This window comes from Pseudophryne corroboree, chromosome 8 (assembly GCF_028390025.1).
Source record: "Pseudophryne corroboree isolate aPseCor3 chromosome 8, aPseCor3.hap2, whole genome shotgun sequence".
Taxonomy (NCBI): domain Eukaryota; kingdom Metazoa; phylum Chordata; class Amphibia; order Anura; family Myobatrachidae; genus Pseudophryne; species Pseudophryne corroboree.
This window is the reverse complement of record NC_086451.1, coordinates 443,624,988-443,645,730: the sequence shown is the minus strand read 5'-3', so window position 1 is coordinate 443,645,730 and position 20,743 is coordinate 443,624,988. Positions and strand designations below refer to the sequence as shown.

At 51.7% G+C, this 20,743-nt stretch overlaps 1 protein-coding gene across 1 annotated transcript in view; it reads right to left on the bottom strand.

Annotated features, from left to right (window-relative positions):
• Window positions 1–8,687, bottom strand: part of SLC44A4 (solute carrier family 44 member 4) — a 145,095-nt gene extending 136,408 nt beyond the window's left edge. Inside the window, exon 1 of the mRNA XM_063938139.1 lies at window positions 8,504–8,687. Coding sequence (XP_063794209.1) covers window positions 8,504–8,519 — 16 coding nt within the window. The 5' untranslated portion in view covers window positions 8,520–8,687. The remainder of the gene's footprint in view (window positions 1–8,503) is intronic.
• Between the last annotated feature and the right edge of the window lie 12,056 nt (window positions 8,688–20,743).

Sequence of the window (20,743 nt, the reverse complement as noted above, 5' to 3'; positions counted from 1 at the left end):
AAAACTATATATAAATAAAGAAATGAGACGTTACGTGGAGGAATAACACAACTGGTAGGGTGGCAGAAGGGACGGCAGCTGTCAGTGGCGCCACATGACAGAAGCAGGTTCACTTCCAACAAAATTTGCATGGACCTACCAACAACAACCATGAATAACCGGTATCCCATACCAATAACACATGCAAATCCCACCCGGCAGAGTGCTGCCGCTGATTACAGGAGGCTGAAGTGCTAGTTCTGCTAGAAATGAATATATAGGCAGGGGTGTGGGGGAAGGGTATGAAATTGGGACCGGGATTGTTGAAGGGGCCCAGCAGGGGCCCTGGCTTGTCTAAAGGGCCCGGCTGGGACCCGGGTCAGTTGCTGGGTAAGACAAATATCCCTATTTACAGCATGCCAAGTATAGTTTTTATTTTTTTCAGAGGGGGGATGGCCACGATCCCAGAGTTGAACACCCCCCCATAACCCGGGCCCACTCAGCTCTCGGCGGATCTGGGGAGTTGCGGTAGAATTCAAATGCCCATGCTCCTATGCACCTACTATGCCCCAATGATTTTCCAGTGTCCCACAATGGAGCACTAAAAAACATCTCTATAATATTCGGCTGAGGTCTCTCCCCTCTCCAACGTGCAGTGGAAGCCAGGGTGCGTGCCACAGAACCACCCCTCCCCTCCCCAATGGCTCCCTCTGCAGTAACAGGACAGATTAGCCAGAGAAGATGGAAGACCCCCTGCACCGGCGACACAGGGTAAGCAATACGGCAGGGGGGGGGGGGAGAGGGCAGGATGAGGCAGAGTGGGTACGGACTGAGGTGACCTGGCATAGACTGGGTTCCTTACTAGTATATATATATATATATATATACACAGCAGCAGAAGTGGGCATGTATACAGAGCTATGCAATACTGCTCAATTGTAATACTATAAAACTCCATTCACATCCAATTCCCATACGCCTCTTCTAAATTGTCACTTCAGTCACTGTATGTGTACTATATATATATATACACATGAAACTCCCACACAGTCTGCACATAGATTACTGATTACACACATATACACTCCTACATGTTTGACAAGATAAATACAGTTCTTAAGAAACCGACTTGAGACAAATTTGACAGCAACTAAAAACATGATATATTGAAATACTGAAGAGATGGATCACATCATCACTGAACTATAATAATACAGCATTGGTAAACTCTATATTATTAGTACACATGGCAGCAAGCATTGAACAATTAAGACAAAAGTTCCTAGAAAAAGTTCCCCAGCGATTGCAGCCGGGTAAGGAAGAAGGATGCGAGGCGTGTCTGCCAGGAGAGTCACAGTGGTGAATCATATCACAAACACCAGCTCTCCGGACGCTGGGAACACCATCGCCAGCCTTCTGTGGGGTTTGTGAGGAGAATACTGGAATTACACCCATAAAACACTGGTGAGCTGGGAGGTGAGGGAGCTGAGGGGAGAGACAGGTAAAACTGGTTGTACGTGGGGCATGAGTGAAAGGCCACTGGTGAGAGGGTGCCCGGGGCTGGAGAGCTAAACAAGGTGGGAGACAGAGGTCCTGCCATCATAATACCCAAATCAGAAATGAGATGGCGGAGTTTCTGCTATTAAAAGGTCCTATGTCGTATCAACAAGAATTAGCAATAATATCCTGAAAATCCACCACAGTATAGGTAATAGATCAGTATCATTGATACAGGAGGAAAAGCAAAGAAACAAAAATGTATGACTGATATAGTGGAGACACAATGGGAGCAGGGGACGTAGAACAGGTGTAAACAAGCAACATATAGATGCATTGATAATATAGGGAATAGGTAACAGCTATTATGCATGGCTAGTATGGGGGGAGTGATAGAAATAGACAGTACTGATACAGTACACAGGGACAGGTGACAGAGATGGACAGCACTGATACAGTACACAGGAACAGGTGACAGAGATGGACAGCACTGATACAGTACACAGGAACAGGTGACAGAGATGGACAGCACTGATACAGTACACAGGAACAGGTGACAGAGATGGACAGCACTGATACAGTACACAGGGACAGGTGACAGAGATGGACAGCACTGATACAGTACACAGGGACAGGTGACAGAGATGGACAGCACTGATACAGTACACAGGAACAGGTGATAGAGATGGACAGTACTGATACAGTACACAGAGACAGGTGACAGAGATGGACAGCACTGATACAGTACACAGAGACAGGTGACAGAGATGGACAGCACTGATACAGTACACAGGGACAGGTGACAGAGATGGACAGCACTGATACAGTACACAGGGACAGGTGACAGAGATGGACGGTACTGATACAGTACACAGGGACAGGTGACAGAGATGGACAGCACTGATACAGTACACAGAGACAGGTGACAGAGATGGACAGCACTGATACAGTACACAGAGACAGGTGACAGAGATGGACAGCACTGATACAGTACACAGAGACAGGTGACAGAGATGGACAGCACTGATACAGTACACAGGGACAGGTGACAGAGATGGACAGCACTGATACAGTACACAGGAACAGGTGACAGAGATGAACAGCACTGATACAGTACACAGAGACAGGTGACAGAGATGGACGGCACTGATACAGTACACAGGGACAGGTGACACATGGACGGTACTGATACAGTACACAGGGACAGGTGACAGAGATGGACAGTACTGATACAGTACACAGGGACAGGTGACAGAGATGGACGGTACTGATACAGTACACAGGGACAGGTGACAGAGATGGACAGTACTGATACAGTACACAGGGACAGGTGACAGAGATGGACGGTACTGATACAGTACACAGGGACAGGTGATAGAGATGGACGGTACTGATACAGTACACAGAGACAGGTGACAGAGATGGACAGCACTGATACAGTACACAGGGACAGGTGACAGAGATGGACAGCACTGATACAGTACACAGGAACAGGTGACACAGATTAACAGCACTGATACAGTACACAGAGACAGGTGACAGAGATGGACAGCACTGATACAGTACACAGGGACAGGTGACAGAGATGGACAGCACTGATACAGTACACAGGGACAGGTGACAGAGATGGACGGCACTGATACAGTACACAGGGACAGGTGACAGAGATGGACGGTACTGATACAGTACACAGGGACAGGTGACAGAGATGGACAGCACTGATACAGTACACAGAGACAGGTGACAGAGATGGACAGCACTGATACAGTACACAGGAACAGGTGACAGAGATGGACAGCACTGATACAGTACACAGGAACAGGTGACAGATGGACAGCACTGATACAGTACACAGGGACAGGTGACAGAGATGAACAGCACTGTTACAGTACACAGGTACAGGTGACAGAGATGGACAGCACTGATACAGTACACAGGGACAGGTGACAGAGATGGACAGTACTGATACAGTACACAGGGACAGGTGACAGAGATGGACAGCACTGATACAGTACACAGGTACAGGTGACAGAGATGGACAGTACTGCTACATTACACAGGGACAGGTGACAGAGATGGACAGCACTGATACAGTACACAGGGACAGGTGACAGATGGACAGTACTGCTACATTACACAGGGACAGGTGACAGAGATGGACAGCACTGATACAGTACACAGGGACAGGTGACAGAGATGAACAGCACTGTTACAGTACACAGGTACAGGTGACAGAGATGAACAGCACTGATACAGTACACAGGGACAGGTGACAGAGATGGACAGCACTGATACAGTACACAGGGACAGGTGACAGAGATGGACGGTACTGATACAGTACACAGGGACAGGTGACAGAGATGGACAGCACTGATACAGTACACAGGGACAGGTGACAGAGATGGACAGCACTGATACAGTACACAGGGACAGGTGACAGATGGACAGTACTGATACAGTACACAGGGACAGGTGACAGAGATGGACAGTACTGCTACATTACACAGGGACAGGTGACAGAGATGGACAGCACTGATACAGTACACAGGGACAGGTGACAGAGATGAACAGCACTGTTACAGTACACAGGTACAGGTGACAGAGATGGACAGCACTGATACAGTACACAGGGACAGGTGACAGATGGACAGTACTGATACAGTACACAGGGACAGGTGACAGAGATGGACAGTACTGCTACATTACACAGGGACAGGTGACAGAGATGGACAGCACTGATACAGTACACAGGGACAGGTGACAGAGATGAACAGCACTGTTACAGTACACAGGGACAGGTGACAGAGATGGACAGCACTGATACAGTACACAGGGACAGGTGACAGATGGACAGTACTGATACAGTACACAGGGACAGGTGACAGAGATGGACAGTACTGCTACATTACACAGGGACAGGTGACAGAGATGGACAGCACTGATACAGTACACAGGGACAGGTGACAGAGATGAACAGCACTGTTACAGTACACAGGTACAGGTGACAGAGATGGACAGCACTGATACAGTACACAGGGACAGGTGACAGATGGACAGCACTGATACAGTACACAGGTACAGGTGACAGATGGACAGTACTGCTACAGTACATAGGGGCAGGTGACAGAGATGGACAGGACAGCACTGCTATAGTACATAGGAACAGATGACAGAGGTGAACAGTACACAGGGACAGGTGACAGATGGACAGTACTGCTACATTACACAGGGACAGGTGACAGATGGACAGCACTGATACAGTACACAGGGACAGGTGACAGAGATGGACAGTACTGCTACTGTACACAGACAGGTGACAGATGGACAGTACTGCTACAGGACAGGCGACAGAGATGGACAGCACTGATATAGTACATAAGGATGGGTGACAGAGATTGACAGTGCCGACATAGGAACAGGAGACAGAAGTAGACAGCACTGATACAGTACACAGGGACAGGTGAATGAGATGGACAGTGCCGATACAGTACACAGGAACAGGTGAATGAGATGGACAGTGCCGATACAGTACACAGGGACAGGTGAATGAGATGGACAGCGCCGATATAGTACACAGGGACAGGTGAATGAGATGGACAATACTGATGCAGTACACAGGGACAGGTGAATGGGATGGACAGTGCCGATACAGTACACAGGGACAGGTGAATGAGATGGACAGTGCCTATATAGTACACATGGACCGGTGAATGAGATGGAGAGTACTGATAAAGTACACAGGGGCAGGTGAATGAGATGGACAGTGCCGATACAGTCCACAGGGACAAGTGACAGAGATGGACGGAGCTGGTACAGTACACGGACAGGTGACAGATGGACAGTGCTGATAAAGTACACAGGGACAGGTGACAGATGGACAGTACTGACACAGTACACAGGGACAGGTGACAGAGATGAACGGTACTAATAGAGTACACAGGGACTGGTGAGTGAGATGGACAGTACTGATACAGTACACAGGGACAGGTGAATAAGATGGACAGTACTGATATAGTACACAGGGACAGGTGAGTGAGATGGACAGCACTGATACTGTACACAGGGACAGGTGAGTGAGATGGACGGTACTGATACAGTACACAGGGACAGGTGAGTGAGATGGACAGCACTGATACAGTACACAGGGACAGGTGAATAAGATGGACAGTACTGATATAGTACACAGGGACAGGTGAGTGAGATGGACAGCACTGATACTGTACACAGGGACAGGTGAGTGAGATGGACGGTACTGATACAGTACACAGGGACAGGTGAGTGAGATGGACAGCACTGATACAGTACACAGGGACAGGTGAGTGAGATGGACGGTACTGATACAGTACACAGGGACAGGTGACAGAGATGGACAGCACTGATACAGTACACAGGGACAGGTGACAGAGATGGACAGCACTGATACAGTACACAGGGACAGGTGACAGAGATGGACAGCTCTGAAACAGTACACAGGGACAGGTGACAGAGATGGACAGCACTGATACAGTACACAGGGACAGGTGAATAAGATGGACAGTACTGATGCAGTACACAGGGACAGGTGACAGATGGACGGTACTGATACAGTACACAGGGACAGGTGACAGAGATGGACAGCACTGATACAGTACACAGGGACAGGTGAATAAGATGGACAGTACTGATGCAGTACACAGGGACAGGTGAGTGAGATGGACAGTACTGATGCAGTACACAGGGACAGGTGAGTGAGATGGACGGTACTGATACAGTACACAGGGACAGGTGACAGAGATGGACAGCACTGATACAGTACACAGGGACAGGTGAGTGAGATGGACAGTACTGATGCAGTACACAGGGACAGGTGAGTGAGATGGACGGTACTGATACAGTACACAGGGACAGGTGAGTGAGATAGACGGTACTGATACAGTACACAGGGACAGGTGAATAAGATGGACAGCACTGATACAGTACACAGGGACAGGTGAGTGAGATGGACAGTACTGATACAGTACACAGGGACAGGTGAGTGAGATAGACGGTACTGATACAGTACACAGGGACAGGTGAATAAGATGGACAGCACTGATACAGTACACAGGGACAGGTGAATAAGATGGACAGTACTGATATAGTACACAGGGACAGGTGAGTGAGATGGACAGCACTGATACTGTACACAGGGACAGGTGAGTGAGATGGACGGTACTGATACAGTACACAGGGACAGGTGAGTGAGATGGACAGCACTGATACAGTACACAGGGACAGGTGAGTGAGATGGTCGGTACTGATACAGTACACAGGGACAGGTGAATAAGATGGACAGTACTGATACAGTACACAGGGACAGGTGAGTGAGATGGACGGTACTGATACAGTACACAGGGACAGGTGAGTGAGATGGACGGTACTGATACAGTACACAGGGACAGGTGAATAAGATGGACAGCACTGATACAGTACACAGGGACAGGTGAGTGAGATGGACGGTACTGATACAGTACACAGGGACAGGTGAATAAGATGGACAGCACTGATACAGTACACAGGGACAGGTGAGTGAGATGGACAGTACTGATACAGTACACAGGGACAGGTGAATAAGATGGACAGTACTGATACAGAACACAGGGACAGGTGAATAAGATGGACAGTACTGATATAGTACACAGGGACAGGTGAGTGAGATGGACAGCACTGATACTGTACACAGGGACAGGTAAATGAGATGGACGGTACTGATACAGTACACAGGGACAGGTGAATAAGATGGACAGTACTGATACAGTACACAGGGACAGGTGAGTGAGATGGACGGTACTGATACAGTACACAGGGACAGTTGAGTGAGATGGACAGCACTGATAAAGTACACAGGGACAGGTGAGTGAGATGGACGGTACTGATACAGTACACAGGGACAGGTGAATGAGATGGACGGTACTGATACAGTACACAGCGACAGGTGAGTGAGATGGACAGTACTGATACAGTACACAGGGACAGGTGAGTGAGATGGACAGTACTGATACAGTACACAGGGACAGGTGAATAAGATGGACAGTACTGATACAGTACACAGGGACAGGTGAGTGAGATGGACAGCACTGATACAGTACACAGGGACAGGTGAATGAGATGGACGGTACTGATACAGTACACAGCGACAGGCGAGTGAGATGGACAGTACTGATACAGTACACAGGGACAGGTGAGTGAGATGGACAGTACTGATACAGTACACAGGGACAGGTGAATAAGATGGACAGTACTGATACAGTACACAGGGACAGGTGAGTGAGATGGACAGCACTGATACAGTACACAGGGACAGGTGACAGAGATGGACAGCACTGATACAGTACACAGGGACAGGTGAGTGAGATGGACAGCACTGATACAGTACACAGCGACAGGTGAGTGAGATGGACAGTACTGATACAGTACACAGGGACAGGTGAGTGAGATGGACAGCACTGATACAGTACACCGGGACAGATGAATACGATGGACAGTACTGATACAGTACACAGGGACAGGTGAGTGAGATGGACAGCACTGATACAGTACACCGGGACAGATGAATACGATGGACAGTACTGATACAGTACACAGGGACAGGTGAATAAGATGGACAGTACTGATGCAGTACACAGGGACAGGTGAGTGAGATGGACAGTACTGATGCAGTACACAGGGACAGGTGACAGAATTGGACATTGCTGAGTGCAGGTATTTGAAAGATATGACCAATATAGTGGGAGATGTGACAGAGAATGTTATCACCGATATACTGGGGACAGGTGACAGAACAGAATGACTGATATGTGGGGAAAGGGGATATATGTAGCATAACAATATGATTTATAAAGGGTAACATGTGCCATTGAAAGGTCCTGCTGAGCCCGGACAGGACAGACAGGCATGAGCATACAGCAGGGCAGGGATATACCTAGTACAGGTTACAGGGTGACGTTTTGGTCTCTTCAGGTGATTGATGAGCCCTGGTAACTATAATGCTCCTGTATACAGCCCTTACCGTACTCCTCCGCCATCTCTCCTTATCCCGCTGCCGTAACCGAACCACCGAGCGGCTGGGTCTCCGTCTCCCTGTCCGTGTTGTCACCTGGCCCCGCCCACAGCAATCACCTGCACCACCCGGAACCCCGCCCTCTGCTGCCGTTGCTATCACCTGTATTGCTCGGACCCCGCCCACTGCCAGAGAGACACGACCTCCTTCCACATCTCTAGCGCTCCACAGTAACGCACAACCCCGAGTGCACCCCGGCTGCTGGCAGTCACCCTGCTCCCCATAGTACACAGGAGGAGACCACTAACCTGAACTCATTCATAATTACATGTAATGAGACTGGGAGAGCTCATGCTGTTATTGTATGTCATGTATGTAATTATCTAGCTAGCTATAGCCAAATCCACACACTATCTGTGCTCAGCGGACAGAGCTACATAAACAGCGCCCCCTGCTGACTGAGCATAGCCACAGACACTGCCCCCTGCTGACTGAGCATAGCCACAGAGACACTGCCCCCTGCTGACTGAGCATAGCCACAGACACACTGCCCCCTGCTGACTGAGCATAGCCACAGGCACAATGCCCCCTGCTGACTGAGCATAGCCACAGGCACAATGCCCCCTGCTGACTGAGGCTGAGCATAGCCACAGACACACTACCCCTGCTGACTGAGGCTGAGCATAGCCACAGACACACTGCCCCCTGCTGACTGAGCATAGCCACAGACATTGCCCCCTGCTGACTGAGGCTGAGCATAGCCACAGACACACTGCCGCCTGCTGACTGAGCATAGCCACAGACACTGCCCCCTGCTGACTGAGCATAGCCACAGACATTGCCCCCTACTGCAGAGGTTCCCAAACGCGGTCCTCAAGGCACCCCAACGGTCCAGGTATTAAATGTATCCATGCTTGGCCACAGCTGACTTAATTAGCACCTTAGTCAATTTGATTTAACCATCTGTGATGAGCCATGGATATACCTAAATCCTGGACTGTTGGGGTGCCTGGAGGACCACGTTTGGGAACCTCTGCCCTACTGAATGAGGCTGATCGTAGCCACAGACACACTGCACCCTGCTTACTGAGCATAGCCACAGAGACACTGCCCCCTGCTGACTGAGCATAGCCAAAGACACACTGCCCCCTGCTGACTGAGTATTGTCATAGAGACACTGCCCCCTACTGACTGAGCATAACCACAGACACACTGCCTCCTGCTGGCTGAGCATAGCCACAGACACTGCCCCCTGCTAATTGGACATAGCCGCAGACACTGCCCCCTGCTGACTGAGCATAGCCAGAGACACTGCCCCCTGCTGACTGAGCATAGCCACAGAGACAGCATCCCCTGCTGACTGAGCATAGCCACAGAGACAGCATCCCCTGCTGACTGAGCATAGCCACAGACACTGCCCCCTGCTGACTGAGCATAGCCACAGGCACACTGCCCCCTGCTGACTGACAATAGCCACAGGCACTGCCCCCTGCTGACTAAGCAAAGCCACAGATACACTGCCCCCTGCTGACTGTGCATAGCCACAGACACTGCCCCCTGGTGACTGAGCATAGCCACAGGCACACTGCCCCCTGCTGACTGAGCATAGCCACCCACAGACACTGCCCCTGCTGACTGAGCGTAGCCACAGACACTGCCCCCTGCTGACTGAGCGTAGCCACAGACGTTGCCCCCTGCTGACTGAGCGTAGCCGCAGACACTGCCCCCTCCTGAGTGTAGCCACAGAGATTGCCCCCTGCTGACTGAGCATAGCCACCCACAGACACTGCCCCTGCTGACTGAGCGTAGCCACAGACACTGCCCCCTGCTGACTGAGCGTAGCCACAGACGTTGCCCCCTGCTGACTGAGCGTAGCCGCAGACACTGCCCCCTCCTGAGTGTAGCCACAGAGATTGCCCCCTGCTGACTGAGCATAGCCACAGACATTGCCCCCTGCTGACTGAGGCTGAGCATAGCCACAGACACACTGCCGCCTGCTGACTGAGCATAGCCACAGACATTGCCCCCTACTGCAGAGGTTCCCAAACGCGGACCTCAAGGCACCCCAACGGTCCAGGTATTAAATGTATCCATGCTTGGCCACAGCTGACTTAATTAGCACCTTAATCAATTTGATTTAACCATCTGTGATGAGCCATGGATATACCTAAATCCTGGACTGTTGGGGTGCCTTGAGGACCACGTCTGGGAACCTCTGCCCTACTGAATGAGGCTGATCGTAGCCACAGACACACTGCACCCTGCTTACTGAGCATAGCCACAGAGACACTGCCCCCTGCTGACTGAGCATAGCCAAAGACACACTGCCCCCTGCTGACTGAGTATTGTCATAGAGACACTGCCCCCTACTGACTGAGCATAACCACAGACACACTGCCTCCTGCTGGCTGAGCCTAGCCACAGACACTGCCCCCTGCTAATTGGACATAGCCGCAGACACTGCCCCCTGCTGATTGAGCATAGCCAGAGACACTGCCCCCTGCTGATTGAGCATAGCCACAGAGACAGCATCCCCTGCTGACTGAGCATAGCCACAGACACTGCCCCCTGCTGACTGAGCATAGCCATAGAGACACTGCCCCCTGCTGACTGAGCCTAGCCACAGACACTGCCGTCTGCTAATTGGACATAGCCGCAGACACTGCCCCCTGCTGACTTAGCATAGCCAGAGACACTGCCCCCTGCTGACTGAGCATAGCCACAGAGACAGCATGCCCTGCTGACTGAGCATAGCCACAGACACTGCCCCCTGCTGACTGAGCATAGCCATAGAGACACTGCCCCTGCTGACTGAGCCTAGCCACAGACACTGCCCCCTGCTAATTGGACATAGCCGCAGACACTGCCCCCTGCTGACTGAGCATAGCCAGAGACACTGCCCCCTGCTGACTGAGCATAGCCACAGAGACAGCATCCCCTGCTGACTGAGCATAGCCACAGACACTGCCCCCTGCTGACTGAGCATAGCCATAGAGACACTGCCCCCTGCTGACTGAGCATAGCCACAGACATTGCCACCTACTGACTGAGCATAGCCACAGACACACTGCCTCCTGCTGACTGAGCATAGCAACAATCACTGCCCCCTGCTGATTAAGCATAGCCACAGACCGTGACCCCTGCTGACTGAGCATAGCCACATACACTGCCCCCTGCTGACTGAGCGTAGCCATAGAGACACTGCCCCCTACTGACTGCACGTAGCCACAGACACACTGCCTCCTGCTGACTGAGCGTAGCCACATACACTGCCCCATGCTGACTGAGCATAGCCGCAGACACTGCCCCCTGCTGACTGAGTATAGCCACAGAGACAGCGCCCCCTGCTGACGGAGCATAGCCACAGACACACTGCTCCCTGCTGACTGAGCATAGCCACAGGTACTGCCCCTGCTGACTGAGCATAGCCACAGACCGTGCCCCCTGCTGACTGAGCATAGCAACATACATTACCCCCTGCTGACTGAGCATAGCCACATACACTGCCCCCTGCTGACTGAGCATAGCCACAGACCGTGCCCCCTGGTGACTGAGCATAGCAACATACATTGCCCCCTGCTGACTGAGCATAGCCACAGACCGTGCCCCCTGCTGACTGAGCATAGCCACATACACTGCCCCCTGCTGACTGAGCATAGCCACAGACCGTGCCCCCTACTGACTGAGCATAGCCACAGACACTGCCGCCTGCTGACTGAGCATAGCCACAGACACACTGCCCCCTGCTGACTGAGCATTGCCATAGAGACACTGCTCCCTACTGACTGAGCATAACCACCAACACACTGCCTCCTGCTGGCTGAGCATAGCCGCAGACACGGCCCCCTGCTAATTAAGCATAGCCGCAGACACTGCCCTCTGCTGACTGAGCATAGCCGCAGACACTGCCCCCTACTGACCTGAGCATAGCCGCAGACACTGCCCCCTGCTGTCTGAGCATAGCCAGAGACACTGCCCCTTGCTGACTGAGCATAGCCACAGAGACAGCATCCCCTGCTGACTGAGCATAGCCAGAGACACTGCCCCCTGCTGACTGAGCATAGCCAGAGACACTGCCCCCTGCTGACTGAGTATAGCCACAGATGCAGCACCCCCTGCTGACGGAGCATAGCCACAGACACACTGCTCCCTGCTGACGGAGCATAGCCACAGACACTGCCCCCTGCTGACTGAGTATAGCCACAGACCGTGCCCCCTGGTGACTGAGCATAGCAACATACATTGCCCCCTGCTGACTGAGCATAGCCACAGACCAAGCCAACCTGCTGACTGAGCATAGCCACATACACTGCCCCCTGCTGACTGAGCATAGCCACAGACCTTGCCCTCTGCTGACTGAGCATAGCCACATACACTGCCCCCTGCTGACTGAGCATAGCCACAGACCATGCCCCCTGCTGACTGAGCATAACCACAGACACACTGCCTCCTGCTGGCTGAGCATAGCCACAGACACTGCCCCCTGCTAATTGAGCATAGCCGCAGACACTGCCCCCTGCTGACTGAGCATAGCCGCAGGCACTGCCCCCTGCTGACCTGAGCATAGCCAAAGACACTGCCCCCTGCTGACTGAGCATAGCCACAGAGACAGCATCCGCTGCTGACTGAGCATAGCCACAGACACTGCCCCCTGCTGACTGAGCATAGCCGCAGACACTGCCCCCTGCTGACTGAGCATAGCCAGAGACACTGCCCCCTGCTGACTGAGTATAGCCACAGAGACAGCGCCCCCTGCTGACGAAGCATAGCCACAGACACACTGCTCTCTGCTGACGGAGCATAGCCACAGACACTGCCCCCTGCTGACGGAGCATAGCCACAGACCATGCCCCCAGGTGACTGAGCATAACAACATACATTGCCCCCTGCTGACTGAGCATAGCTGCAGACCGTGCCCCCTGCTGACTGAGCATAGCCGCAGACACAGCCCCCTGCTGACTGAGCATAGCCACAGACACTGCCCCCTGCTGACTGAGCATAGCCTTAGAGTCACTGCCCCCTGCTGACTGAGCATAGCCACAGACATTGCCCCCTACTGACTGAGCATAGCCACAGACACACTGCCTCCTGCTGGCTGAGCATAGCCACATACACTGCCCCCTGCTGACTGAGCATAGCCACAGACACTGCCCCCTGCTGGCTGAGCATAGCCGCAGACACTGCCCCCTGCTGACTGAGCATAGCCAGAGACAATGCCCCCTGCTGACTGAGCATAGCCACATACACTGCCCCCTGCTGACTGATCATAGCCACAGACCCTGCCCCCTGCTGACTGAGCATAGCAACATACACTGCCTCATGCTGACTGAGCATAGCCACAGACTGTGCCTCCTGCTGACTGAGTATAGCTACAGACACACTGCCTCCTGCTGACTGAGCATAGCCACAGACACACTGACCCCTGCTGACTGAGCATAGCCAGAGACACTGCCCCCTGCTAATTGAGCATAGCCACAGAGACAGCGCCCCCTGCTGACTGAGCTTAGCCATAGAGACACTGCCCCCTGCTGACTGAGCTTAGCCACAGACACTGCCCCCTGCTGACTGAGCGTAGCCAGAGACACTGCCCCCTGCTGACTGAGCATAGCCAGACATTGCCCCCTACTGACTGAGCATAGCTACAGACACATTGCCCCCTGCTGACTGAGCATAGCCAGAGACACTGCCCCCTGCTAATTGAGCATAGCCACAGAGACAGCGCCCCCTGCTGACTGAGCTTAGCCATAGAGACACTGCCCCCTGCTGACTGAGCTTAGCCACAGACACTGCCCCCTGCTGACTGAGCATAGCCAGAGACACTGCCCCCTGCTGACTGAGCATAGCCAGAGACACTGCCCCCTGCTGACTGAGTATAGCCACAGAGACAGCACCCCCTGCTGACGGAGCATAGCCACAGACACACTGCTCCCTGCTGACGGAGCATAGCCACAGACACTGCCCCCTGCTGACTGAGCATAGCCACAGACCGTGCCCCCTGGTGACTGAGCATAGCAACATACATTGCCCCCTGCTGACTGAGCATAGCCACAGACCAAGCCAACCTGCTGACTGAGCATAGCCACATACACTGCCCCCTGCTGACTGAGCATAGCCACAGACACACTGCCCCCTTTTGACTGGGCATAGCCACAGACACACTGCCTCCTGCTGACTGAGCGTAACCACAGACACTGCCTCCTGCTGACTGAGCATAGCCACATACACTGCCCCCTGCTGACTGAGTATAGCCACAGACCATGCCCCCTGCTGACTAAGCATAACCACAGACACACTGCCTCCTGCTGGCTGAGCATAGCCACAGACACTGCCCCCTGCTAATTGAGCATAGCCGCAGACACTGCCCCCTGCTGACTGAGCATAGTTGCAGGCACTGCCCCCTGCTGACCTGAGCATAGCCAAAGACACTGCCCCCTGCTGACTGAGCATAGCCACAGAGACAGCATCCGCTGCTGACTGAGCATAGCCACAGACACTGCCCCCTGCTGACTGAGCATAGCCGCAGACACTGCCCCCTGCTGACTGAGCATAGCCAGAGACACTGCCCCCTGCTGACTGAGTATAGCCACAGAGACAGCGCCCCCTGCTGACGAAGCATAGCCACAGACACACTGCTCCCTGCTGACGGAGCATAGCCACAGACACTGCCCCCTGCTGACGGAGCATAGCCACAGACCATGCCCCCAGGTGACTGAGCATAGCAACATACATTGCCCCCTGCTGACTGAGCATAGCTGCAGACCGTGCCCCCTGCTGACTGAGCATAGTCACACACACTGCCCCCTGCTGACTGAGCATAGCCACACACACTGCCCCCTGCTGACTGAGCATAGCCACATACACAGCCCCCTGCTGACTGAGCATAGCCACAGACACTGCCCCCTGCTGACTGAGCATAGCCTTAGAGTCACTGCCCCCTGCTGACTGAGCATAGCCACAGACATTGCCCCCTACTGACTGAGCATAACCACAGACACACTGCCTCCTGCTGGCTGAGCATAGCCACATACACTGCCCCCTGCTGACTGAGCATAGCCACAGACACTGCCCCCTGCTGGCTGAGCATAGCCGCAGACACTGCCCCCTGCTGACTGAGCATAGCCAGAGACAATGCCCCCTGCTGACTGAGCATAGCCACATACACTGCCCCCTGCTGACTGATCATAGCCACAGACCCTGCCCCCTGCTGACTGAGCATAGCAACATACACTGCCTCCTGCTGACTGAGCATAGCCACAGACTGTGCCTCCTGCTGACTGAGCATAGCTACAGACACACTGCCTCCTGCTGACTGAGCATAGCCACAGACACACTGCCCCCTGCTGACTGAGCATAGCCAGAGACACTGCCCCCTGCTAATTGAGCATAGCCACAGAGACAGCGCCCCCTGCTGACTGAGCTTAGCCATAGAGACACTGCCCCCTGCTGACTGAGCTTAGCCACAGACACTGCCCCCTGCTGACTGAGCGTAGCCATAGAAACACTGCTCTCTGCTGACTGAGCATAGCCAGACATTGCGCCCTACTGACTGAGCATAGCTACAGACACATTGCCTCCAGCTGGCTGAGCATAGCCACATACACTGCCCCCTGCTGACTGAGCATAGCCACAGACACACTGCCTCCTGCTGACTGAGCATAGCCACATACTGCCTCCTGCTGACTGAACATAGCCAAAGACACTGCCCCCTGCTGACTGAGCATAGCCACAGAGACACTGTCCCCTGCTGACTGGGCATAGCCACAGACACACTGCCCCCTTTTGACTGGGCATAGCCACAGACACACTGCCTCCTGCTGACAGAGCGTAACCACAGACACTGCCTCCTGCTGACTGAGCTTAGCCACAGACTGTGGCCCCTGCTGACTGAGCGTAGCCACAGACCATGCCCCCTGCTGACTGAGCGTAGCCATAGAGACACTGCCCCCTGCTGACTGAGCATAGCCACAGACTGTGCCCCCTGCTGACTGAGCGTTGCCACAGACCGTGCCCCCTGCTGACTGAGCGTAGTGCCCTCTGCTGACTGAACGTTGCCACAGACTGTGCCCCCTGCTGACTGAGCGTAGCCATAGAGACACTGCCCCCTGCTGACTGAGCGTAGCCATAGAGACACTGCCCCCTGCTGACTGAGTGTAGCCACAGACATTGTCCCCTGCTGTCTAAGCATAGCCACAGACACACTGCCCCCTGCTGGCTGAGTATGGCTACATACACTGCCCCCTGCTGACTGAGCATAGCCACAGACCGTGCTCCCTGCTGACTAAGCATAGCCACATACACACTGACTCCTGCTGACTGAACATAGCCAAAGACACTGCCCCCTGCTGACTGAGCATAGCCACAGAGACACTGCCTCCTGCTGACTGAGCGTAGCCACAGACTGTGCCCACTGCTGACTGAGCATAGCCACAGACACACTGCCCCCTGCTGACTGATCATAGCCACAGAGACACTGCCTCCTGCTGACTGAGCGTAGCCACAGACTGTGCCCACTGCTGACTGAGCATAGCCACAGACACACTGCCCCCTGCTGACTGGGCATAGCCACAGAGACACTGCCCCCTGCTGACTGAGCGTAGCCACAGACTGTGCCCACTGCTGACTGAGCATAGCCACAGACACACTGCCCCCTGCTGACTGAGCATAGCCACAGAGACACTGCCTCCTGCTGACTGAGCATAGCCACAGAGACACTGCCTCCTGCTGACTGAGCATAGCCACAGACACACTGCTCCCTGCTGACTGAGCATAGCCACAGACACACTGCCTCCTGCTGACTGAGCATAGCCACAGAGACACTGCCTCCTGTTGACTGAGCGTAGCCACAGATTGTGCCCACTGCTGACTGAGCATAGCCACAGAGACACTGCCCTCTGCTGACTGAGCAAAGCCACAGACACACTGCCCCCTGCTGGCTGAGCATAGCCACAGACACACTGCCCCCTGCTGACTAAGCATAGCCACAGACCAATGCCAGGGAAAGAATGGGATGGGTGGGACTACAGCCCTCGGCCTACATATTAAAGAGACTGCATCATAACATGGTGATGACCAGCTGCCCACATGGTCGGCCTCCTATTGCTGAAGCCAGGATGCCACTGAGTCCATCAGAGCATACTTGACAACTCTCCCTGATTGTTAGGGAGACTCCCAGAATAGTCTAGCAATCCCTGATTGCACCTTGCCCACATTATGTAGATGTTATATACTTGGGGGGAAAAAGAGCTATACAGTACACATTCAAATGGGATCATCAGTGCCATTCTCCTGCATTGGTTGTTGGTAGTCTTGCCACAACACCCCTTTAATCCAGGGCACCAATTATTTACACAGGTTCTGTGGCTGAGTAATGCAGGATTGAATTTAGTCAGCCACAGAATCTGTGTAATCCATAGGTGTCCCGGATTAAAGGGATATTACGGCAGGCCTAATTCATACTTGCATACTCTCCAGGTGATAAAGCTAACTATTTATCTTATAACATTCACTATAAAATGGGTAAGAGACTCAGTACGCAATTGGCGTATGGGGTACCGTAAGGGTACGCACTTAGCGTAGCAGACGCTTATCCGTGGTCGAGACGCACATGCGACACGCTCGCTCACAGCTTAACGCTTGGTGACGAGCACGCTATAGGCGGCCGACTACCGTAATGCTACGCTACTAGCGTAGCGTACGCTCGTGACCACGAGGGGAACACGAGCGGCGCAGACGCTCACGGGATGACACTCAGTAAACCTTGTATGCAACTCCATGAAAGGCTGAGCCTATACTGTAAACCTTGGTTTTGTAATGTGAGCACAATGCAATGCTAATTAACCTCTATTGTATGAAAGCCTCTTGAGCGATTGAGATGCTCTGAATACTCTCAGCAATGTAATAAACACACAATACCTTGCTAAGGTTCCAACACCTTTACTAACAATATCTAGCTATGTAAAAGTTAAAAAAAACAGTTAACAGTTCATACACTACAGGCTAACATCAATATCTAAGCAGAATAACTACACATAAATATACAATAGCGTCACAATCTTATACAATAACAGAGAGAAAGAATATGGCAAAATACAGAGATTTAGAATGGTCACAGAGAATAACTTACACACACTGGGGAATGATCGCTGCACAGTCCTGGTACCAGCTCCGAGTTAGTCAAGATGAAAACCGTTTGTGGAGAGAAGACTGAGCTGGCCAGGCTGGCTGTCCTTATATACACTGCGTACAGTATACTACAAAGGGACCTACAATCTCATTGTTCATTGGACACAGGAATGTCTCCTCGCATCATAACAAAAGGTCATAGGTTAGTTTGAACAGGTGGGCTGTGACTATATCAAACTGCTCAGGTGGGAGGGAATCTCAGAATTCCCGCCGCATGGATAATGAACCGCAAATATAGTAAATGTCCAGAAACTACTAATAGACATAACTATACGCAGGAGCGATTAATCTTTACCTAACCAGCACCGGATTGTTTCTAATAAAATGTTCTTTAGTTAGGTACCAAACACCACTGCTCAAACCCTGTCTGACCCTTCGTATCATGCAAAGAGGAATTTCTCTGTCCAGCGACCAGTTACATTAAACAAACTTACAGTCATTATTAAGGGGAACATTATCTATAAAACATACTATTTGGTTTTATTATTTAACGATTGAGTCACCCGCTAGACGCACACAAACTCTACCGTAAATGCACATACCACGCGCTCGAGCGCATGGCCGAGGAGGCGCCATCACGCAGCTGCGAGTATCCGCACGCACGGGAGAGAATGTGCACGTGCAGCGGGCAAGCGCATGAGGTGAATATATGGCAACGTGTAGCATGATATTTTTCCGACTTTGACAGTCCACCCTTTGGCAGTCTTCAATAACTGCCACTTCCTAAAACAGTTCAAAAAAAGAAAAATATATGTCATAATGTAAATACCATTTTATGATTGGGTAAAGGGAGGAGAGGAGCAGGTGGGAAAAAGGTATGACCTAGTGAAATAGTAGAAGCATGTGTGTATGAATCCATGTTTGAGGGGTCATGTATCATCGTGCCGTACGTGTTTTAGATCAAGCTTCGAGGTATTGCGAAGTATACATTTGAATCCTTCTTATCCCGTATTACGGGTCTGTGGATGGGCTGTCAAACTTTACCGAGCTCTTTTCGGCTTTTGGTTGCAACAAATGGGGGAGCACATTTAGTTGATGATACATGAATGGGGGGATATGTGAGTGCTGATATCTGAATCTATATTCCCTATCGACTATGTGTGTCATTACCTGAAGGTTGTAGAGGTGAAGATAAGAAGCAATTATTATAAATGCAGTCGTAAACTATGTGAGTTTAATATGCATTCGATGATTGAGGTCTTGTCTGAAGTCTTGTCTTGATGTACATGTTGTCTGATGTCTCTCGGTGCTTTTGCTATAAATAACGAGCAAAAGTTGTTCCATTGTCCATAAAGTTACAGTCTCTAAAGTATTGGGCTATCGTAAAAGTTAAAGTCACTAGGGAAATTGGGGCTTGTAGCATAGTTCATCAATGGTCTGTATAAAAGAGGTTGTCAAATTCTTCTTCCAAGCGGATGTCTTTGTACCTTGGAGGAAAACAAAGGAGAAACGGGTGAAAGAAACGGACCGTGGAATCACATTTTCATCACAACATTGTCTCTATCGTTGGGTCATAAATCAAATTAGTTGTTGTTAGTACAGTGTCCTCGCTCCTTAGACTCATCACCCTGGTATTACTTTTACTCTTCGTTAAAACCCGAACGCATCTAAATATCAGGCCAACCAATATGACGACTCCCAGAATACACAAAAGAAATTTCCCTACATCCATAATAATACTTTGGGCCCATTCTCCTAAGCCCGAGAACCAATTTCGTGGGTTCAACCATGACACCCAACTGGTCAGCTCATTACCCACAGCAGCGAGTGTGAGATTGTGTTTCCTTCGAAACTCCCACTTTAATTGTAAAATGTCATCCATCTTTTGGTCTATGACCTCGGCTGGGTCCTCCGTGCTGTTTGTGATGTACGTGCAGCACTTTATTCCATATTGAGTTGCTAGGGTAACACAATACCCGCCTGTCACAGCTGTGAGGTAATTAAGAATCATCCTATGCTGAACCAGTTCTGTTTTGTAGGCCTGTAACTCTTTCCCAGTGTACCTGAATGTGTCGTCATACATTTCGGTGATATTGTCTAATAAATTTGCAAGCGCAGATATATATT